Genomic DNA, 15,762 nt, shown 5'->3' on the forward strand with positions numbered 1-15,762 from the left:
TCTCTTATAGCTACAAAGCAGTGGAAATGCCTTCCTGAGAGTCATAAAAAACATAATGGTATCACTGACTGTATGGATGGTGCGTGATACAGGTCAATGTTGTGTCTGCCTCAATAAAAATATGTTTTTTAATTCTGGTATTTCCCTGAAGTTGGTAATATAGTATCTACACTCAGACATTCCCACAATCAGTTTGTACTGTAGGTATGTGTTCTCCATCCATCTTCTGGTGGTGTGCAACAAGACTCAACTTTAAATCCACCAGGTCTACAGACTACTTCACAAACACCTACAGTATCATTTATGCATACATGTAGCTATGTATTAGCATGTTGTTTATCATATCAAGGCAAAAGCTACATGATAGCAATATTATTCATTCTTACCAATCCCACAAGAGTAACCACAAGTTACTCTCTGTGCTTCACCTCTCTGTGGACACAACTTAAGGAGCTGAATCTGGTATCAGTTCCATTCACTGTAAAGGTCACAGATGTAATGCCTCCTGGTGCTACCGCACACTGCTCACTGTACCTGCAACTTGTTGACCATCTCATCGAAGAGTTTTCTGGCCTCTGGGCTGTTGGGGTCCTCAAAGTAGTCCTCAATACCAATCTGCACCACAATGGACTTCAGGTTACGACACACACCTGTGTGAAAGGCATCACCGTGACATAAGAGACACAGAATCCAGCTCCAATTCAGAAACTCAGTGGTTGAATGAGTGTGTTGAACAGTTCACTGTTGATGTGGATGCCATGTACACTGGGAGTGGAAAGAGGGAATTTTGACTGAAGTGAGTGAAGGTTTTGGCAGTGTGTGTGAATGTGTGTGTGTGTGTGTGTGTGTGTGTGTGTGTGTGTGTGTGTGTGTGTGTGTGTGTGTGTGTGTGTGTGTGTGTGTGTGTGTGTGTGTGTGTGTGTGTGTGTGTGTATGTGTGTGTGTGTGTGTGTGTGTGTGCGTGTGCGTGTGTGTGTGCCCTCACTGTTGAAGTGCAGTAGGGCCTTTGGTGTGACCGGTGTGGAGGTGAGGACCAGCATCTCCAGGCCCTTCAGGCCCTCCCTGCAGACCTCGGCAGCCACCTCCTGGTTGATCTCACTCACATGGTCCAGCTCCAGCACCTGCAGCCTCATGCAGTTCCGTGCTGAAAAGTACATCAGCACACACACACACACACACACACACACACACACACACACACACACACACACACACACACACACAGGATATAGCAAATCTTTGATGTTGTTAGGTAAGAGGCAAAAATGTTGTTAGCTCGCCGGATGACTAATGAAAGGTTCATATGAGTATTTTTGAACCCCAACTCCCATAACCAGCCATGAGTAATGAGGGTGACAGCAAGATGTTCTTTCATTTGCACATCTTATGTAAGATCATGGAGTTACGGACTAGTCTGCCTAACGCCGCAGCCCCAAATGTCACATCCCTAAGTGTTCGCGCCAGGTATATAGTATATATACTCTTTTGATCCCGTGAGGGAACAGGTATCTGTCACATTCAGGTGGAGTGGGAAGTTGAACACGTCCGTCAGGGCAGAGTGTTCCATACAGGACCAGGCAGAGCCCAATGCACTCCCTCATTCACAGGCACACTGGGTCTCAGACACAGGCCCTCACCATCTGTATGCACCACCGCACACCACCAGCTCAGAAATGTCATTTCCCCTGCCTTAAGTGCTCCGGCGTCTTGTGAGCGCCTCACACACAACACAGGAAGACAGACGCTCCCTCAAAGCCTTTTCAATTTCCTCCCCAAAACCATGGGCTCCACTGACGAACAGAACTCTGACTTCACCAGTTGGGACTCAAAGAAAACACAAAGAAAATGAAGCAGGCAAATTGTTTCCGGCTCAAGGAGTTCAAACATGAGTCAACTGTGTACCATAGGCTTAGGAAAGAGACAACATGGCTCTGAAATACATAGCTCAGGTACAGCATTCAAAACAACGTCTTTGGTCATCTCACTCTGTGAAGCTGATACACTGGGAACATATGTGTAATGAATAGTGTTCTATAGCCGTTCTAATATCTGTATGCTTCATGGCTGCACGTTCCGAGCAAATCACTCACCCAGAGACGCCAGGCCTTGGATGCCACATCCAGCTCCACCCACTCCCAGGGCCCGAAGGTGGGGCCAGCACCGTCCGATTGTCTGCAGACATCTGTTGCTGAAGCGCGCTGGCTGTTGACTATAAAACACATATTGCAGGATGATCAGATCACATGCAGTGTTTCATTTCTAAACCAACCAAGCGAAGAGCATTTGGCCTTCTGGATGATCATTATTAAGGCATTATGACTGAGTATATACATAAATCTAACTAAGTGTATGCATATAATTTGAAAACTATTCAGCACATCAGATAATTCAAATTTTCATTCTTGTCTCTCACCATGGATGCAATGGTGCCACCTGCAGGGAGATGATGTCTCTGCAGCCTGCTCCCAAAGCCCAAATCACCTCCTGTCCAACAGGGTCTGTAGCACTCCTAAAAAACCCACAATAACACAGTCGATAAGGGCCAACATCCACAGATACAGTAAATTGACATATATTTACAATATATATATATATATATATACTATTATACATATATATATATATATATATATATATATATATATATATATATATATATTCTCTTTCAAAGGAATGAAACCTCTCTTCATGGAAGACAGGACCTGCCCTGATAGAATATATATTTTAATACACAGAGTTCACCATGGGTGTGTAAATAAAACTCAAAGCCAAGAAGAGCCAAGTCTTGCACGCCCATCACTATGGCGTATAGTTCTGACCTGTAGGTGACAGCCTGCAGGGCCCGGCAGTAGCAGCTGGCCAGCCAGAGGGAGCGGTCGGTCAGCAGGTTGGGGCAGTGGGACACCTTCAGGATGAGCAGGTTCCCACCGGTAGCCTTCAGCAGTGCCTCCAGGCCCTCCTCAAGACAGCCACTGTCACACGGTCAGAGAGGAGCAGAGACACTGATCACCATTCTGCTTTAACAACATCCATATACATACTTAACAGTGTTTCCCATACATTGACTTATTTGTGGCGGCCCACCACAATATCAACATTGACCACCACACAATGATTTTCCAGGTTGCACAAAATTGTGCTTAAATCTGGTTAGCATCATAACCACGCCGTGCTAATTTGTTAATAACTGTTGCATGCAAGTTAATTCTGCAAACCAACCACCACATATGGAATTCAATTATCTGGGAAACACTGTTTAATACTATACTAACAGCACGTTTCAATCTTTTGGGCCATAAGCATAGTGTTTGCCGCTTTTATTAAATCAATGAAGTTATGTTACCTTGGTCAATCGTGTTTTCTCATGTCTTACCTGAGTTTGATAGTTTAATGTGCTAGAAAGTCTAGATCAGTTGTCACTGCAAGAACTAAAAGATGATCAAATCACTATGACTATGCTTTGGATCACTGTTCATAAGCCAATCCAATGGAACACTTCACAAATACAGGTTCTTGGACAAAAATAGACTCAACAACATAATAAATGGATGATATGTGATGACTGCAAGGAACACAACAATGTCACCACTAAACTAGGTACTAAATTCCCAATTTCATACTCAAAACTGTGACTTTATACTTTGATAACCATTTTAGTGTATAAATGATGAAAGGGAATAAAACGGAAACATGGTGTCAGGAGAAAAGTGACAGAAATGAATAGAATAGGGAGGAAGTGGGAGGTGCTTTAAAATATCTGACAGCTATAAAAACTAAAATGTCTGATAATATTCCAAAGAGGAGAAAGAACAAGCAGAGATAAAAATGAAAAGAAAAATCAAAGGCTTTAGTAGCTTTAGCATAATATCTCAGTCCCTATGTGAGGCAGTAAATCCTTTTAATACCAAAGGATTTGTCTTTCAAATGAATTACAATACAAATCATGGCTCTCCCCATACTATTGTGTGTGGCTGAGGTTTGGAACAGCTGAGCTAGAACGCTGACTACGCATCACTCACACACAGGCATGTGGGCTCACTCTCAGCATGTCATCATGACCACGCAGCCGGCCGCTTAGAGAGAAGCACAGATAAACCACTGGGCGACAAGGGGCTAGCTGTGCAAGGTAATTAGACGGAGAGATACAGAGCGATATAGAGAGACAGATAGAGAGAGAAAGAGAGAGAGAGAGAGAGAGAGAGATATCGAGAGCGATAGCGAGAAATGGTGTCAGAGCCAGCTGCCCTGGCTCATGCTGTGGATTCTCTGCTGTGAGCCCCCTGCATCCATCCTCTAACGCCGACACCTGCTGTAAGTCAGCACACTAGCACACACACACACACACACACACAATCACACACACACACTCACACACACACACACACAAAGACACACACGCACACACACACACACACACACACACGCACATACACACAAAGACACACACGCACACACACACACACACACACGCACACACACACAAAATCTCTCTCTCACACACACACACACACACACACACCACTATCACCGGCCATGGTGTGGCGGGTGGTGTGTAATGAAATGATAGAATCGTGGGTTCCTAATCCTCCTTGCGCCCCCAGAGGACACGTGGCTGCTGCAGAGGGGGAGTGGTAGAGTGGAGGCTTCTCTTCCTCTCTCTCATTTCAAACAAAAACATGCCCCAGTGATCAAGCTGTCAGAGTCTACAACACCTGCTCCATCACATCTGCCTGCACCTCTCGGATGCCAAAAATAACAACAAATATGTCAGTACTCCACATTAGGTGGACTAAAGCACTTACGTAACACTGTAAATACTAAAAGTGATGTTGCATTACATGCACGTGTAACACTGAGTCGCTGTATGTGCCTTCCTGCAGCTCAACTTGGACAGCGCTGCTAATAAGATGGAGACCATGTATATTTACCTTATCTAAAGAAGCTACTTAGCATAAACATGCCTATTGAATGAGTACAATCAAGGGAACAACATGATAATGTACAGAGTGACATGAAGGACATCACTATCCCATAGGAACCAAAACATGCTAAAGCACACGCTTCTGTTCACACTAAGGGCTCTATCTTGCTCTTTTGCGCAATTGACTTTGCGCAAATCGCTTTGTGGGCGGATCTTGGGCGCTGTTTCTATTTTACCGGCGGTATAATGACTGTTGCGCCCGACGCAAATCTAAAATGGGGTGGTCTGTAGTAGCTACATTTTTCTTGGGTGTGCTTTGGGCGTAACGTGCAATAAACCAATCAGAGCGTCATCTCACATTCCCTTTAACAACAGGCACGCTTGTTCCATAGCGGATTGCTAATATGATGGCGGATTTGCCAGGCGCAGCCAGGAACGGTTCACAGCGCTATAGTCAGTTGGGAACAGTTTGCTATTGATTTTTCCTCTTGACAAAATGTAATACAGAAATGTCACTTTCCTATGTTTTGGGATCTCTCTCACTGAATCACAAGGTTATGAATGCATGGTGATATTTTTGCAATGTAATCTAACATTACCTCACTATAGACAATGCAGATCTGTCAGATAAGCTCTCCTCTCCCGTGCTGCTGCTGGGGCATTTGGGTTAAATGGCATCGGCATGCAGTTCAACATCACGTCTCATTACGTAAGTCCTCTAATATTTCCTAATTTATGTCATCAACACATCCGTGATTCGTGGAAATGTGTTCGCTAGATTTATACCTGTTTTTTCACGTCGGACACCACACTAATTTCCCTCGTGTAGCAATATTTGTCCTTGTAATTATGTATGGTTTGGAGAAATGGGAACTGCGTCGTATAGATGAGAAGAGCAAAGTGCATTGCGCAACACAGGCGCCCAAGCAAGCGCTCCTGCAGGTGTAAGCTACGGCTGTACCTTACCAACAGGCAACTCAACAACGAGAAACAGTTTCCAAGTTGACCTAACTTTCCAACTCTGCACAGTATCCCATTAACTGCATGACAGTAGGCTATTTACAATATTTATTTTATGTAAAGTAGAGTTTGTAAACACGTTATCATGAACTTAATGCACGCACAACATTTGTTAGAGCAGGAGAGAGAATAACAATGAATGGACGCAGCAACTACAGAAATTGTAGCCAAGGCTACTTGCTGCTTTCTTTTACTGTCTATGGTTGCTGGTTAACAGCCCATAATAAGCTTATTTAAGCGAATTCACAAACTCAAGACTTCAAGGCCATCATGGATATAAAACGTTTTTTGAGAACAACGAAAGGATGGAGGGAACATAGCAAAGTTTGGAGTTATTTCAGATGGGCTACAACAAGGTAGGCAAAGGTAACTTTAGCCTTTATAGGGCTGTATAAAGTTGTCCAAATTACAGTAATAGGTCGTAATTAGGCGTTGTTGTTGTAAAGATATTGCATGTAGATGCACTATATAGGCTACAAAATTTTTAGTTGACCAATGCACGAACAAAACTGGGAAACGGACAAATATTATCAAGGCTTTGAATGTTTCCATCTGTACACAGGGTGTCTGTAGATCGGTGTGCATAGCATTCATTTCTGCAGGCCTGTGGCCATGCATGCGCCCTTAAAATAGCATCTGAATTTGCGCCACTGACTTTAGACCAGGAGGTTCCTGGTCTGTGGCGGAATTGTTTTCTGAAACTGCAAAATATCAACAGAGACCGTTTGCGCCGGAACACGCCCCCTCTTTTCGCTGAAACGCCCCCGTGGGCGCACATGTAACTGTGGAGGGAAAATTCCAATATGCGCTGACTGCAAAATAGGAAAGACAAAAGCGCGAGTATACAAAGTAAATTGCGCTGGTGTGCAAGATAGAGCCCTAAGAGTGTAGTACCCGAGGGAATCCTCTGCAAAACCAAAACTCCGGCTTCATGTGTTACCATCTGTGGCCATTATGATAGAGAGCAGTGAGGGTACCGTGTGCTCTTGAGGTACTCCTCTTTCGTCTCCTTCTTGCCTCTCTGCCTGGGTTTGAGGTTCTGCAGAATGAGGGAGTGGGTCTGCGTGCACCACTGCGACAGCGTGCTTAAGAACTGGGACACAGAAAAAGAGAGCAGGAGAGAGAGAGAGAGAGAAACAGAAAGACACACGGACAAACAGAGAGAAGAGAGAGAGAGAAATCAGATATTTAAAAGTTCAAAGACAAATTATACTGTTTTTGTGAAGTTACATGGTGTTTTTCACTACACACAAAGAATTCCCCTTATATCATAAGTGCTATTAATAGATTACTACTTATATACTTGTGGCAGGACATTTCTTCTGGTCAGAGATGCATCTCATTACAGGCTAATTTACATTTGCAGTTAGACTGGCACGTCATGGCCGATAAAATCTGAAATGACTCATGATAATATGTGAAAATCTGTCAGCATCTAACTCAGAAAACTGGGCTCTCTTTCAGCCCTCGACATTTGGTGTATGTCTGAATGGTGGCGTCAGCGACAGAGCCATTAATAGCCTTGACTCGGTCATGGAGACACCACGGTACACCACCTGGTGCCAGACCAACAGAAGTTCTCTATATACTAATAGCGGTAGTACAGTAATGTATGTGACACATCAGTGATGAATGAGACTGTACTGTAGCTAATGACGGCAAATCAGAGAGAGGCCAGATGGCGTCCACTGCTACGGGCTCTTACCTTGGAGGAGATGCGGGCGTTCTCCAGGAGGACGCGAGTCCAGACGGCCGGGTGTCGCGCCACAAACTTCCAGTCGCGACACACCTCGGCAGCACGCAGCAGCGTCTTGGTGTCCAGGTAGGTGAAGATGCAGAAGAGGGCGGCTCTCATCTTCAGCACCTCTGGGCTGATCACCTCGTTCGACTTGGAGGGGCTCTTCTCATGCCGGCAGGGCTTGTAGCCCCCCTCAGAGCGACCTTCACAGGGACAACAGGGAGAGACACAGGGAGGTGACAAAGGGAAAATGTAATTCCATGGTGGGGTAGCTAACCACTGGTAGGAAAAACACTAAGTAAGTGGAATCATTCATTCATTTGTGTTTTCATTAAACATAATGGCAACAAAAACAACCATTCTTAAAGCAATGCTTTCAGAATTCTCTCTCCTGAAACATACACAGGATGTGAGCTTTTAGGGATGGCTTGGTTGTAGTTCCATGAGTATCCACAGGGTGTCACTAGTGCACAGCTTGAGACAGAAAGCCTTTTGCTAGTCCCTCATCCCTCCTAAACACAACATGCCAGCCAAATGCTGAAGCCAAGCTATCTCCAGCACAACATTGTAAGTAGAGAAGAACACGAACAGAACATGGTGAGTCACATGTGTCAGTGCTTCGGATCTGGGCAGGGTGGCTTGGGAAGCAACAGGCTCTTGAACGCACCACGCCTACACTCAAGATTTTCACAGGCAGCACACAGCCAAGTGCTGCGGCATAAACAAAAATCCTTCAGATCACACCATGGTGAAGGACATGTCATTTCACAGAGCTATGTTAACAAAGTGGTGCAGCAAAACACTGTCAGGCTTTCCTCCTCAGGAACAGGGATGCAAGTGTTTCAGCACTTTCCATTGCGTGGAGAGGTTTCCTCCTCCTTCTCCAATGCAATGCAATAACACCTGCTTACTCACAGGACCGTCAGTGTCAGAAGTCTGGGAAGAAACCATAAAGGCTGGCTGGTGTTTATTGGTCTGTGCTAGGAGAGATGCAGTAATCAGCTGGTGCCCTCATAAAGGGAGTCCCAGCGAGCTCAGATGACTGGGGAAGGGAGGTCTAAGAAAGCTTCCACACCCAGGAATCACCCTCTACCGCATCTTTATAATGAGAGAGAGAGGGAGAGAGTGGAGAGGGAGAGGGAGGGAGAGAGAGAGAGGGGGGGAGGTGCAAACCAGGGAGAATACTAGAGGAGAAACAAATGCATGCTACAAAGACAGACTCAGAGGAATGCAGCTGCTTGCCTGCAGAAAGCAAAGAGGTGGACAGAGAGGGAAGAGAGGAGAGAGAGAAGAGGAGAGTGGAGAGAGAAGAGAGGAGAGGAGAGGGAAAAAGGAGAGAGGAGAGGAGAGAGAGAGGAGAGCGCTGTCAGATATCTGCTCACCATCTCATCTCATGTAGAGCATCAACGCCTCTATCCAACACTGTGGCTGCACAGAGATCGAAATGCAAACGCATGAGTGTGCCTGATAAGCCCGTCCCCAGACCACCAGGGGCCGAATGTCAGGAGAGGCAGAGAAGGCTGTGTCCATCTAAAGGTCAGTGTGAACCAGAGCCAACGGAAGGAGATGGAGATGGGGACAGGGGAGAGAGGAGAGGGGACAGAGAGGAGAGAGGAGAGAGGAGAGAGGAGGGGGAGAGAGGAGAGAGAGGAGAGATAGAGGAAAGAGGGGAGAGAGAGAGAGGAAAGATAGAGGGGAAAGGGGAGAGGGGAGATAAGAGAGAGGAGAAAGAGGAGAGAGCAGAGGGAGGAGAGAGAGAGAGGGGAGAGATATGGGAGAGGAGAAAGAGGAAAGAGGGGAGAGAGGGGTGCAGCACTCTAGCCTCATGAGGCCTTCCTGAGGAGGGAGGGAGTGTATGGGCAGAGGTCATGCAGGGAGGTGTGTGTTAAACACCACCACAGACAAGGATGTCTACTCTCACACACATACACAACAGGGTTGTGCAAAATTCCAGAATTGAATTGAAACCGGCTCTTAAATTCCAATTCAATTCTTGAATTTCACTTGCATTTCAATTGAGGTAGCAAACAGGAAGCAGAATTGCAATTCGAATTTTGCACAACCCTGATACACAAAAACACTACTGTACCCATGAGCCATACATGACACAGAACACTTACAGAATGCAACATACCAATACTGTATAGAAAGGACCTCAATCTAAAGACTAAAGACTCTCAATCTATACTATAGCACACAGTGTCCCAGTGCTGGTTACTGTGAGGCCATGTGCAGAATGTGTGTGAGTGTGTCATACACGATGCGTCTCCAGCCGTGAAGGAGGAGCAGACGGCCCTTTACTCATCCTGCCAGCCCAGCTGATCTGGAGTCAGGCGGAGGGTGGCCTGGTCATAACTCACCGCACTCTGACACTGCTCTCTGGTCAGCAGCAACCCCGAACGCCAGCTGGTCTCGCCCTGACCTAATTTCCCACCAGCGGTCTGGGCAGTGGGCCTGAATGAGGCCAAGTGCTGAGCAGCCTCTCTGTCGTGCTGTCACACACACACACGGAGCCTCAAGATGGCTGGAGTGTGTGTGTGTGGGAAGAACACGTCACTTAACGTACACATAACGTGGGGGCTGATGTCATGGTCGAAACAATTCATAGAAGACAATTACGAGTTCACTGTCCTTATCTGTACAATCAATAATGAATCAGATAGCTATGTGTTAGCTTGACATGTCAAGTAAGCGGTTTAATTATGGATGAGTCTATGGGCATGGTAGTGACCATGGAACACCATACTTTGTATACCGCCAATATCCTGTATTCTATATACTGTATCCTGTATGACCTGTTTTACTGTGTTGCGTACTGTATATGAGCAATTATATATATATATATATATATATATATATATAGCAAATATATATGTATATATATATATATATATATATATATATATATATATATATACACACACACACACACATATATATATAAACACACACACACACACACACAGATCACAGATCTGTAGACGAGTGTGTACCCAGGCGGTATGCGGCTCTGCTGGGCTGCTGACAGTCTGCAGGGATGTGGCACTCCTGGTCCCACAGCTCGGCCTCGGACTCGGTGGTGCGGGAGCCCACGTCCGACACGTCGCCCTCCTCGCCCTCCGTGCTGTTGCGGTACGGCCGCCGCTGCCAGTTCTGGATGGCCTGCTTACGGAGGCCCCAGCTGCGAGAGGCCCCCGCCCGGTCGTAGCCGCCGCCACCACCACCCTCCCCCAGCCGGCACTGCACGTGATAGTACTGGGCCTCCAGACACTCGTCCATGGGGTGCATCTCCACGCTGTCGCTGTCGTAGCCGCCGCCCGATCCTTGTGACATCGACTTCACATGGCCTGGCACCCTGTCAGAGGGAGGAGAGAACAGACCTGTCAGGAGCACACACACACACACACACACACACACACACACACACACACACACACATACACACACACATCACAGCCTCCCTCACACTCACACTAAGGTAGGCTGTGGTCACTCCCGGTTTGCCGGAGTGTCGCTGACAGTGAATATTAGGCCACCACAGTCTGGGGGACACTCGACAGAGATGTCAGAACAGCAGAGTGAAGGAGACAGGCAGGCAGAGAGACTGGACACGTGTCCGTAGTGTTGGCTGTGAAAGACCTCAGTCTCCTCAGAACAAACCTCTGTTTCTCTGGTCTATAATTTCATCCATTAAACGTCTTATTCAAGCATGTTACTCCACGTCCTGAGTCAAACAGGTGTTTCCACAGTGGTGAGGATAAAATGAGTCACTTGGGCTGATGTTTACACTGGAAACTCTGGCAGTGGGCTGAACCCGTCAGACAGTTGGGACATTCACAGTGCATTGTGGGAAAGGAATGTTCTTCTCCAGGGCACTTTTGAGAAACAAACTTTCCACTAGGGAGTCTGACAGCCAGTGAGGCACTGCAGCTGAAAAAGGCTGTAGTGAAATAGCTCCTGCTTAGAAGGCCACACCACTTAAAACATGATATTTGTCCAGTAGGAATTATTATATCGACCACTATACATCACACACACACAGACTGGGCCCAGTGCCTGGCCTTTCCTCCACCTCTGGCTGGATGTGAAGCTCAGGGAGCAGCCCGTCCTCCTGGTGGAGCCCATCCTCTCCTCTGCTCTCCTCTCCTCTGCTCTCCTCTCCTCTGCTCTCCTCTCCTCTTCTCTCCTCTCCTCTGCTCTCCTCTCCTCTTCTCTCCTCTCCTCTTCTCTCCTCTGCTCTGCTCTGCTCTCCTCTCCTCTGCTCTCCTCTCCTCTTCTCTCCTCTCCTCTCCTCTCCTCTCCTCTTCTCTCCTCTCCTCTTCTCTCCTCTGCTCTGCTCTGTGTGCTGCTCTGCTGTCCTCTGCTCTGTGTGCTGCTGTCCTCTCCTCTCCTCTGCTCTGTGTGCTGCTGTCCTCTCCTCTCCTCTGCTCTGTGTGCTGCTCTCCTCTGCTCTGTGTGCTGCTCTCCTCTGCTCTGTGTGCTGCTGTCCTGTCCTCTGCTCTGTGTGCTGCTGTCCTCTCCTCTGCTCTGTGTGCTGCTGTCCTCTGCTCTGCTCTCCGTGGTGTTGGTGCAGCTGAGGCTGCTGTGTGAGGTGTGAGGTGCAGATGAGGCAGGACGGGCCAGAGGGCGCCTCACTCAGACACAAGCCCTCAGGCGCCACAGGCCTCCAGTGTCATATAGGGTGATACAGCAGTATAATCCCCTTAATTAGTAAGCAACTCTTCATTTTTAGAACACTCATTTGGGATCCTGCTGGCTCAAAGCATGAACCATTAAAGCTCCTCTAAGCCAGAACAGAGCATTTGAGTAGAGAATGTTTAACGTTGGAGATGACACACAGTCAAAACAGTTAGCAATTAGCATTGTTAGTTAGCTAGCAGTTAGTTAACAGTTTGCAATGATGGAAGAAGGCAAAGGCATTGATTAGGAAAGTGGTGGGGACATATACCCTCCTAAAATAAATATAAATAATTAATAATTATAGAATTTTAATTCATTTACCTTTTGTTGGTCAAATATATTCCTTTAAAGTTTGTGAAAAGCCAGTAGTTTCTCCCTGAAGCCCTCAGTCAAATGCTCAGTATCTGCTATTACTTTCCACCTGTCTCCATCATGATTCATTATGCCTATGCAGTGGAGTTTGCAGTTTGATGAAGGAAGAACTATTTAACCCTTTGGGCCCTCGGCTATTTACTAGCTTTACTTTTTTGGGGGACAGTCTAGGTAGCCCACATTTGGCATAGTAATGTGATCACAATACCTGCATATTTCTTTATCATCAGTCTTTATATCAATGAAAAACATTAATGCAAAGAAGTTATTATAGCTTGTCAAACAGTTAGTAAGCTGGCTAAATACAGCTAACAGCTGCTCGTCACGTTAGCAGATGCACACACAAACATGATAACAAAACTTGAAACGATCATTAGCAGATGCACACACAATCATGACGACAAAAATTATCATTCTACGCTCGACACATTAGCAGATGCACACACAATCATAACTTGAAATGATCATTTGACGTGCTATAAATACTGGAAGGACGTTTTTCCATAACACAATTCAAGACTTAATTCATGTCTTTTGACAGCATCTCTGAGCTGCCATCCACTGACCATCCTCCCACACATGTTCCATCTTAAATAGCATTCTTGGCTGCACAGCTTCTGAACAGCAGTAGCCGACAGCTCGTCTGGCGAATGCCACACGGACCCGAGTTGGCCATTTGGTGACTCTGGCCACGTCCGTCTGACTCCAGAGGGGAGGCACCATGATGTGACGTCACTCTGGGGGAAGCCAGGCGTGGACGGCAGGGTCCACAAACAGTCGTGTTTTTTCCCCCTTCTAGGCTCAAATGTCTGGGTTGTGCTGAGCAGATGGGCCTGCCATGACTCCTGTGAGCTCACTCACTCACACACGCGGCCATCATCTGCTGCTGATCCTCGAATACCCAGCCCAGTGCTTTGAATCCTCATGGAGTCTTATGTAAGGATGCACACGCCTATATTTAGCTCAAGTAAAAATAGGCTTCATCCTCAACGTACATGAATATCAGGGACAGAATACATTGGCAAGCGTGGTCTCGCCTTCAAAATCTCTGCAGTGTTGAGTGTGAAATGACACGTGTGTCTCAGTGTGTGAAATGCTCATCTCCACAGTTGAAATGTTAAATGGAATCGTCTGAGTAAGCCAGGCTGCACCAGTGGAACAACTGGACATCCACAGCTGTGGAGTCCCTGACACGGCCAGGACATCGCTGAGTGGACTGCAGGGAGTGATAGAAGCTGTTTCCCACGCAAACACACTCCTCTGGCCTGGCTGAGACTAACAAGAGTTTGATGACCTGACCAACTATCCCCAAATAATGTCAAACACAGGTAGACCCAAGCACACACACACACACACACACACACACACACACACACACACACACACACACACACACACACACACGCACAAACTGCAACCGATAAGAAATATTTTGAGTACACCTACTGTATGCTGAAAAACTGTTCAACCCATGTTGGTCTACATGTGTGCAGCCAAAAATCAGTGCAATGCTTAAATATATTTTGGTTGATTCATTCATTAGTATCAGAAATCTAAATTGGAGTTGAACATGTAACTGAAAATAAAAACTAAACTGTTTACTGTAGCTCATTATAAACTCTGGAGATCTCTACCTGGACACGGTTAGACATGTTTTTTTCATTTTCTTGCTTCCCTTGTCTAGTGAATGAATATGGATATGAAGACATCTACATTATCAAAATCATTTTTAATGAAAATTTGAAAAGACTTCTTGTGAGTACCACAGAAGCTATTACTGGGTTATAAGGCATTTTTGTGGAGAAACGAAATGTATGTGTATTAGAAAGTTGTAGTATAGGATCTGTTCACCTGTAAAGAAGAATTTGAAAAGTTGCAACTGCTGTGTTCACAGGTGAGAAAAAAACTCTTGGTGACTTGTGTACAAGTGCTAATTCTAATGTCACATGCTCAAGAGTTTTGCACCAAAAATACCTTCATACAGATGGCATTCCCCTCTTTTCTATTCACACACTAGTGGATAGGTATTCTCTGTTTACTCTATGGGGAGGAGCAACCTGAGCCATCTGATTCTTCTGCATGGCTGAAAGATTCAGGCACGCTCCAGGACTTCAGACAGAACGCAACATGTCTCCATCTGCACACAGAACTGAAGGCCATCAGGAAGGCCCTGCAACACGTATAACAACCTACAAGTATCCCTTAACAATAAAATGCACTCAGCATTGTGAGGATGATAGGCAAATGTCACCCTTGTTATGAGACAGTTCACATATAATAACTTTTCAGACCGCTAAACTGTGTCATTGTTGCCAATAAGGCTGAACTGATTAAGTGGGACAGCAGAAGAAATCTTCAGGATGTAGCAAGTGGGTTTCATTGACCATTGACTGAGCACTTAGTCATTGTGGAGTGGACGTCTATAGTTTTTATTGATTGAGGGAGGCTTTCAGGACGTTGTTGTTTCCCGCCTCTTCCTCCAGAGGGTTGAGGAGCGTCTGAACGCCGCCTGGAGGTGAACTCCAGTTACAGTCAGGGGCGTCTGCACGGTCTACTGAGCACACGCTTATCTCCACTCACGGTCTACCGCACAATAGCCATCTACAGGACCCAAGGCCCCCAGGACAGGTTGCCAAGGATACCGAAGAGCAGCCATGCCACGTTTGACAGCACAGTCTGGGAGGGATCTGATGCAAATGATCAGAGACAAAGAGCTACACTTTAGCTGTGACTTGGCATGCTACTTCAGTAATGTAATGTTATATTTGGCAACATGATTGTTGATTAATGAAAATACATTTCACAGGTGTTTCACACAGATGAATGAAATCATCATCCTCACAGTAAGGATGAATAAACTAGTCCGGTGCAGGGTAGTCATGTTAGCTGCGTCCATCAGACTTACCCTGTGCTGGGGGAGGAGTGGCGGTCTGACACCTGGTACATGCCTCTGGACGTCCCAGAAATACTGGAATTCCTCTGCAAAGGAAAGAGAGAGAGAGAGAGAGAGAGAGAGAGAGAGAGAGAGACA

At 46.1% G+C, this 15,762-nt stretch overlaps 1 protein-coding gene across 1 annotated transcript in view; it reads right to left on the reverse strand.

Moving 5' to 3' along the window:
- fbxo41 (F-box protein 41) overlaps positions 1 to 15,762 on the reverse strand; it is a 55,071-nt gene that overhangs the window by 6,222 nt on the left and 33,087 nt on the right. Inside the window, exons 4-12 of the mRNA XM_076294729.1 lie at positions 15,637 to 15,710; positions 10,673 to 11,034; positions 7,647 to 7,882; positions 6,919 to 7,034; positions 2,820 to 2,972; positions 2,414 to 2,509; positions 2,091 to 2,209; positions 986 to 1,144; positions 535 to 650 (exon numbers count right to left, since the gene is read on the reverse strand). Of these exons, the coding sequence (XP_076150844.1) occupies positions 535 to 650; positions 986 to 1,144; positions 2,091 to 2,209; positions 2,414 to 2,509; positions 2,820 to 2,972; positions 6,919 to 7,034; positions 7,647 to 7,882; positions 10,673 to 11,034; positions 15,637 to 15,710 (1,431 nt within the window). The remainder of the gene's footprint in view (positions 1 to 534; positions 651 to 985; positions 1,145 to 2,090; positions 2,210 to 2,413; positions 2,510 to 2,819; positions 2,973 to 6,918; positions 7,035 to 7,646; positions 7,883 to 10,672; positions 11,035 to 15,636; positions 15,711 to 15,762) is intronic.

Source organism: Alosa pseudoharengus, unplaced genomic scaffold (assembly GCF_046254945.1).
Source record: "Alosa pseudoharengus isolate Yale_2024_CS ecotype anadromous, Long Island Sound unplaced genomic scaffold, YU_APseudo_1.1 YU_APseudo_1.1_scf_2, whole genome shotgun sequence".
NCBI classification, from domain to species: Eukaryota; Metazoa; Chordata; class Actinopteri; order Clupeiformes; family Clupeidae; genus Alosa; species Alosa pseudoharengus.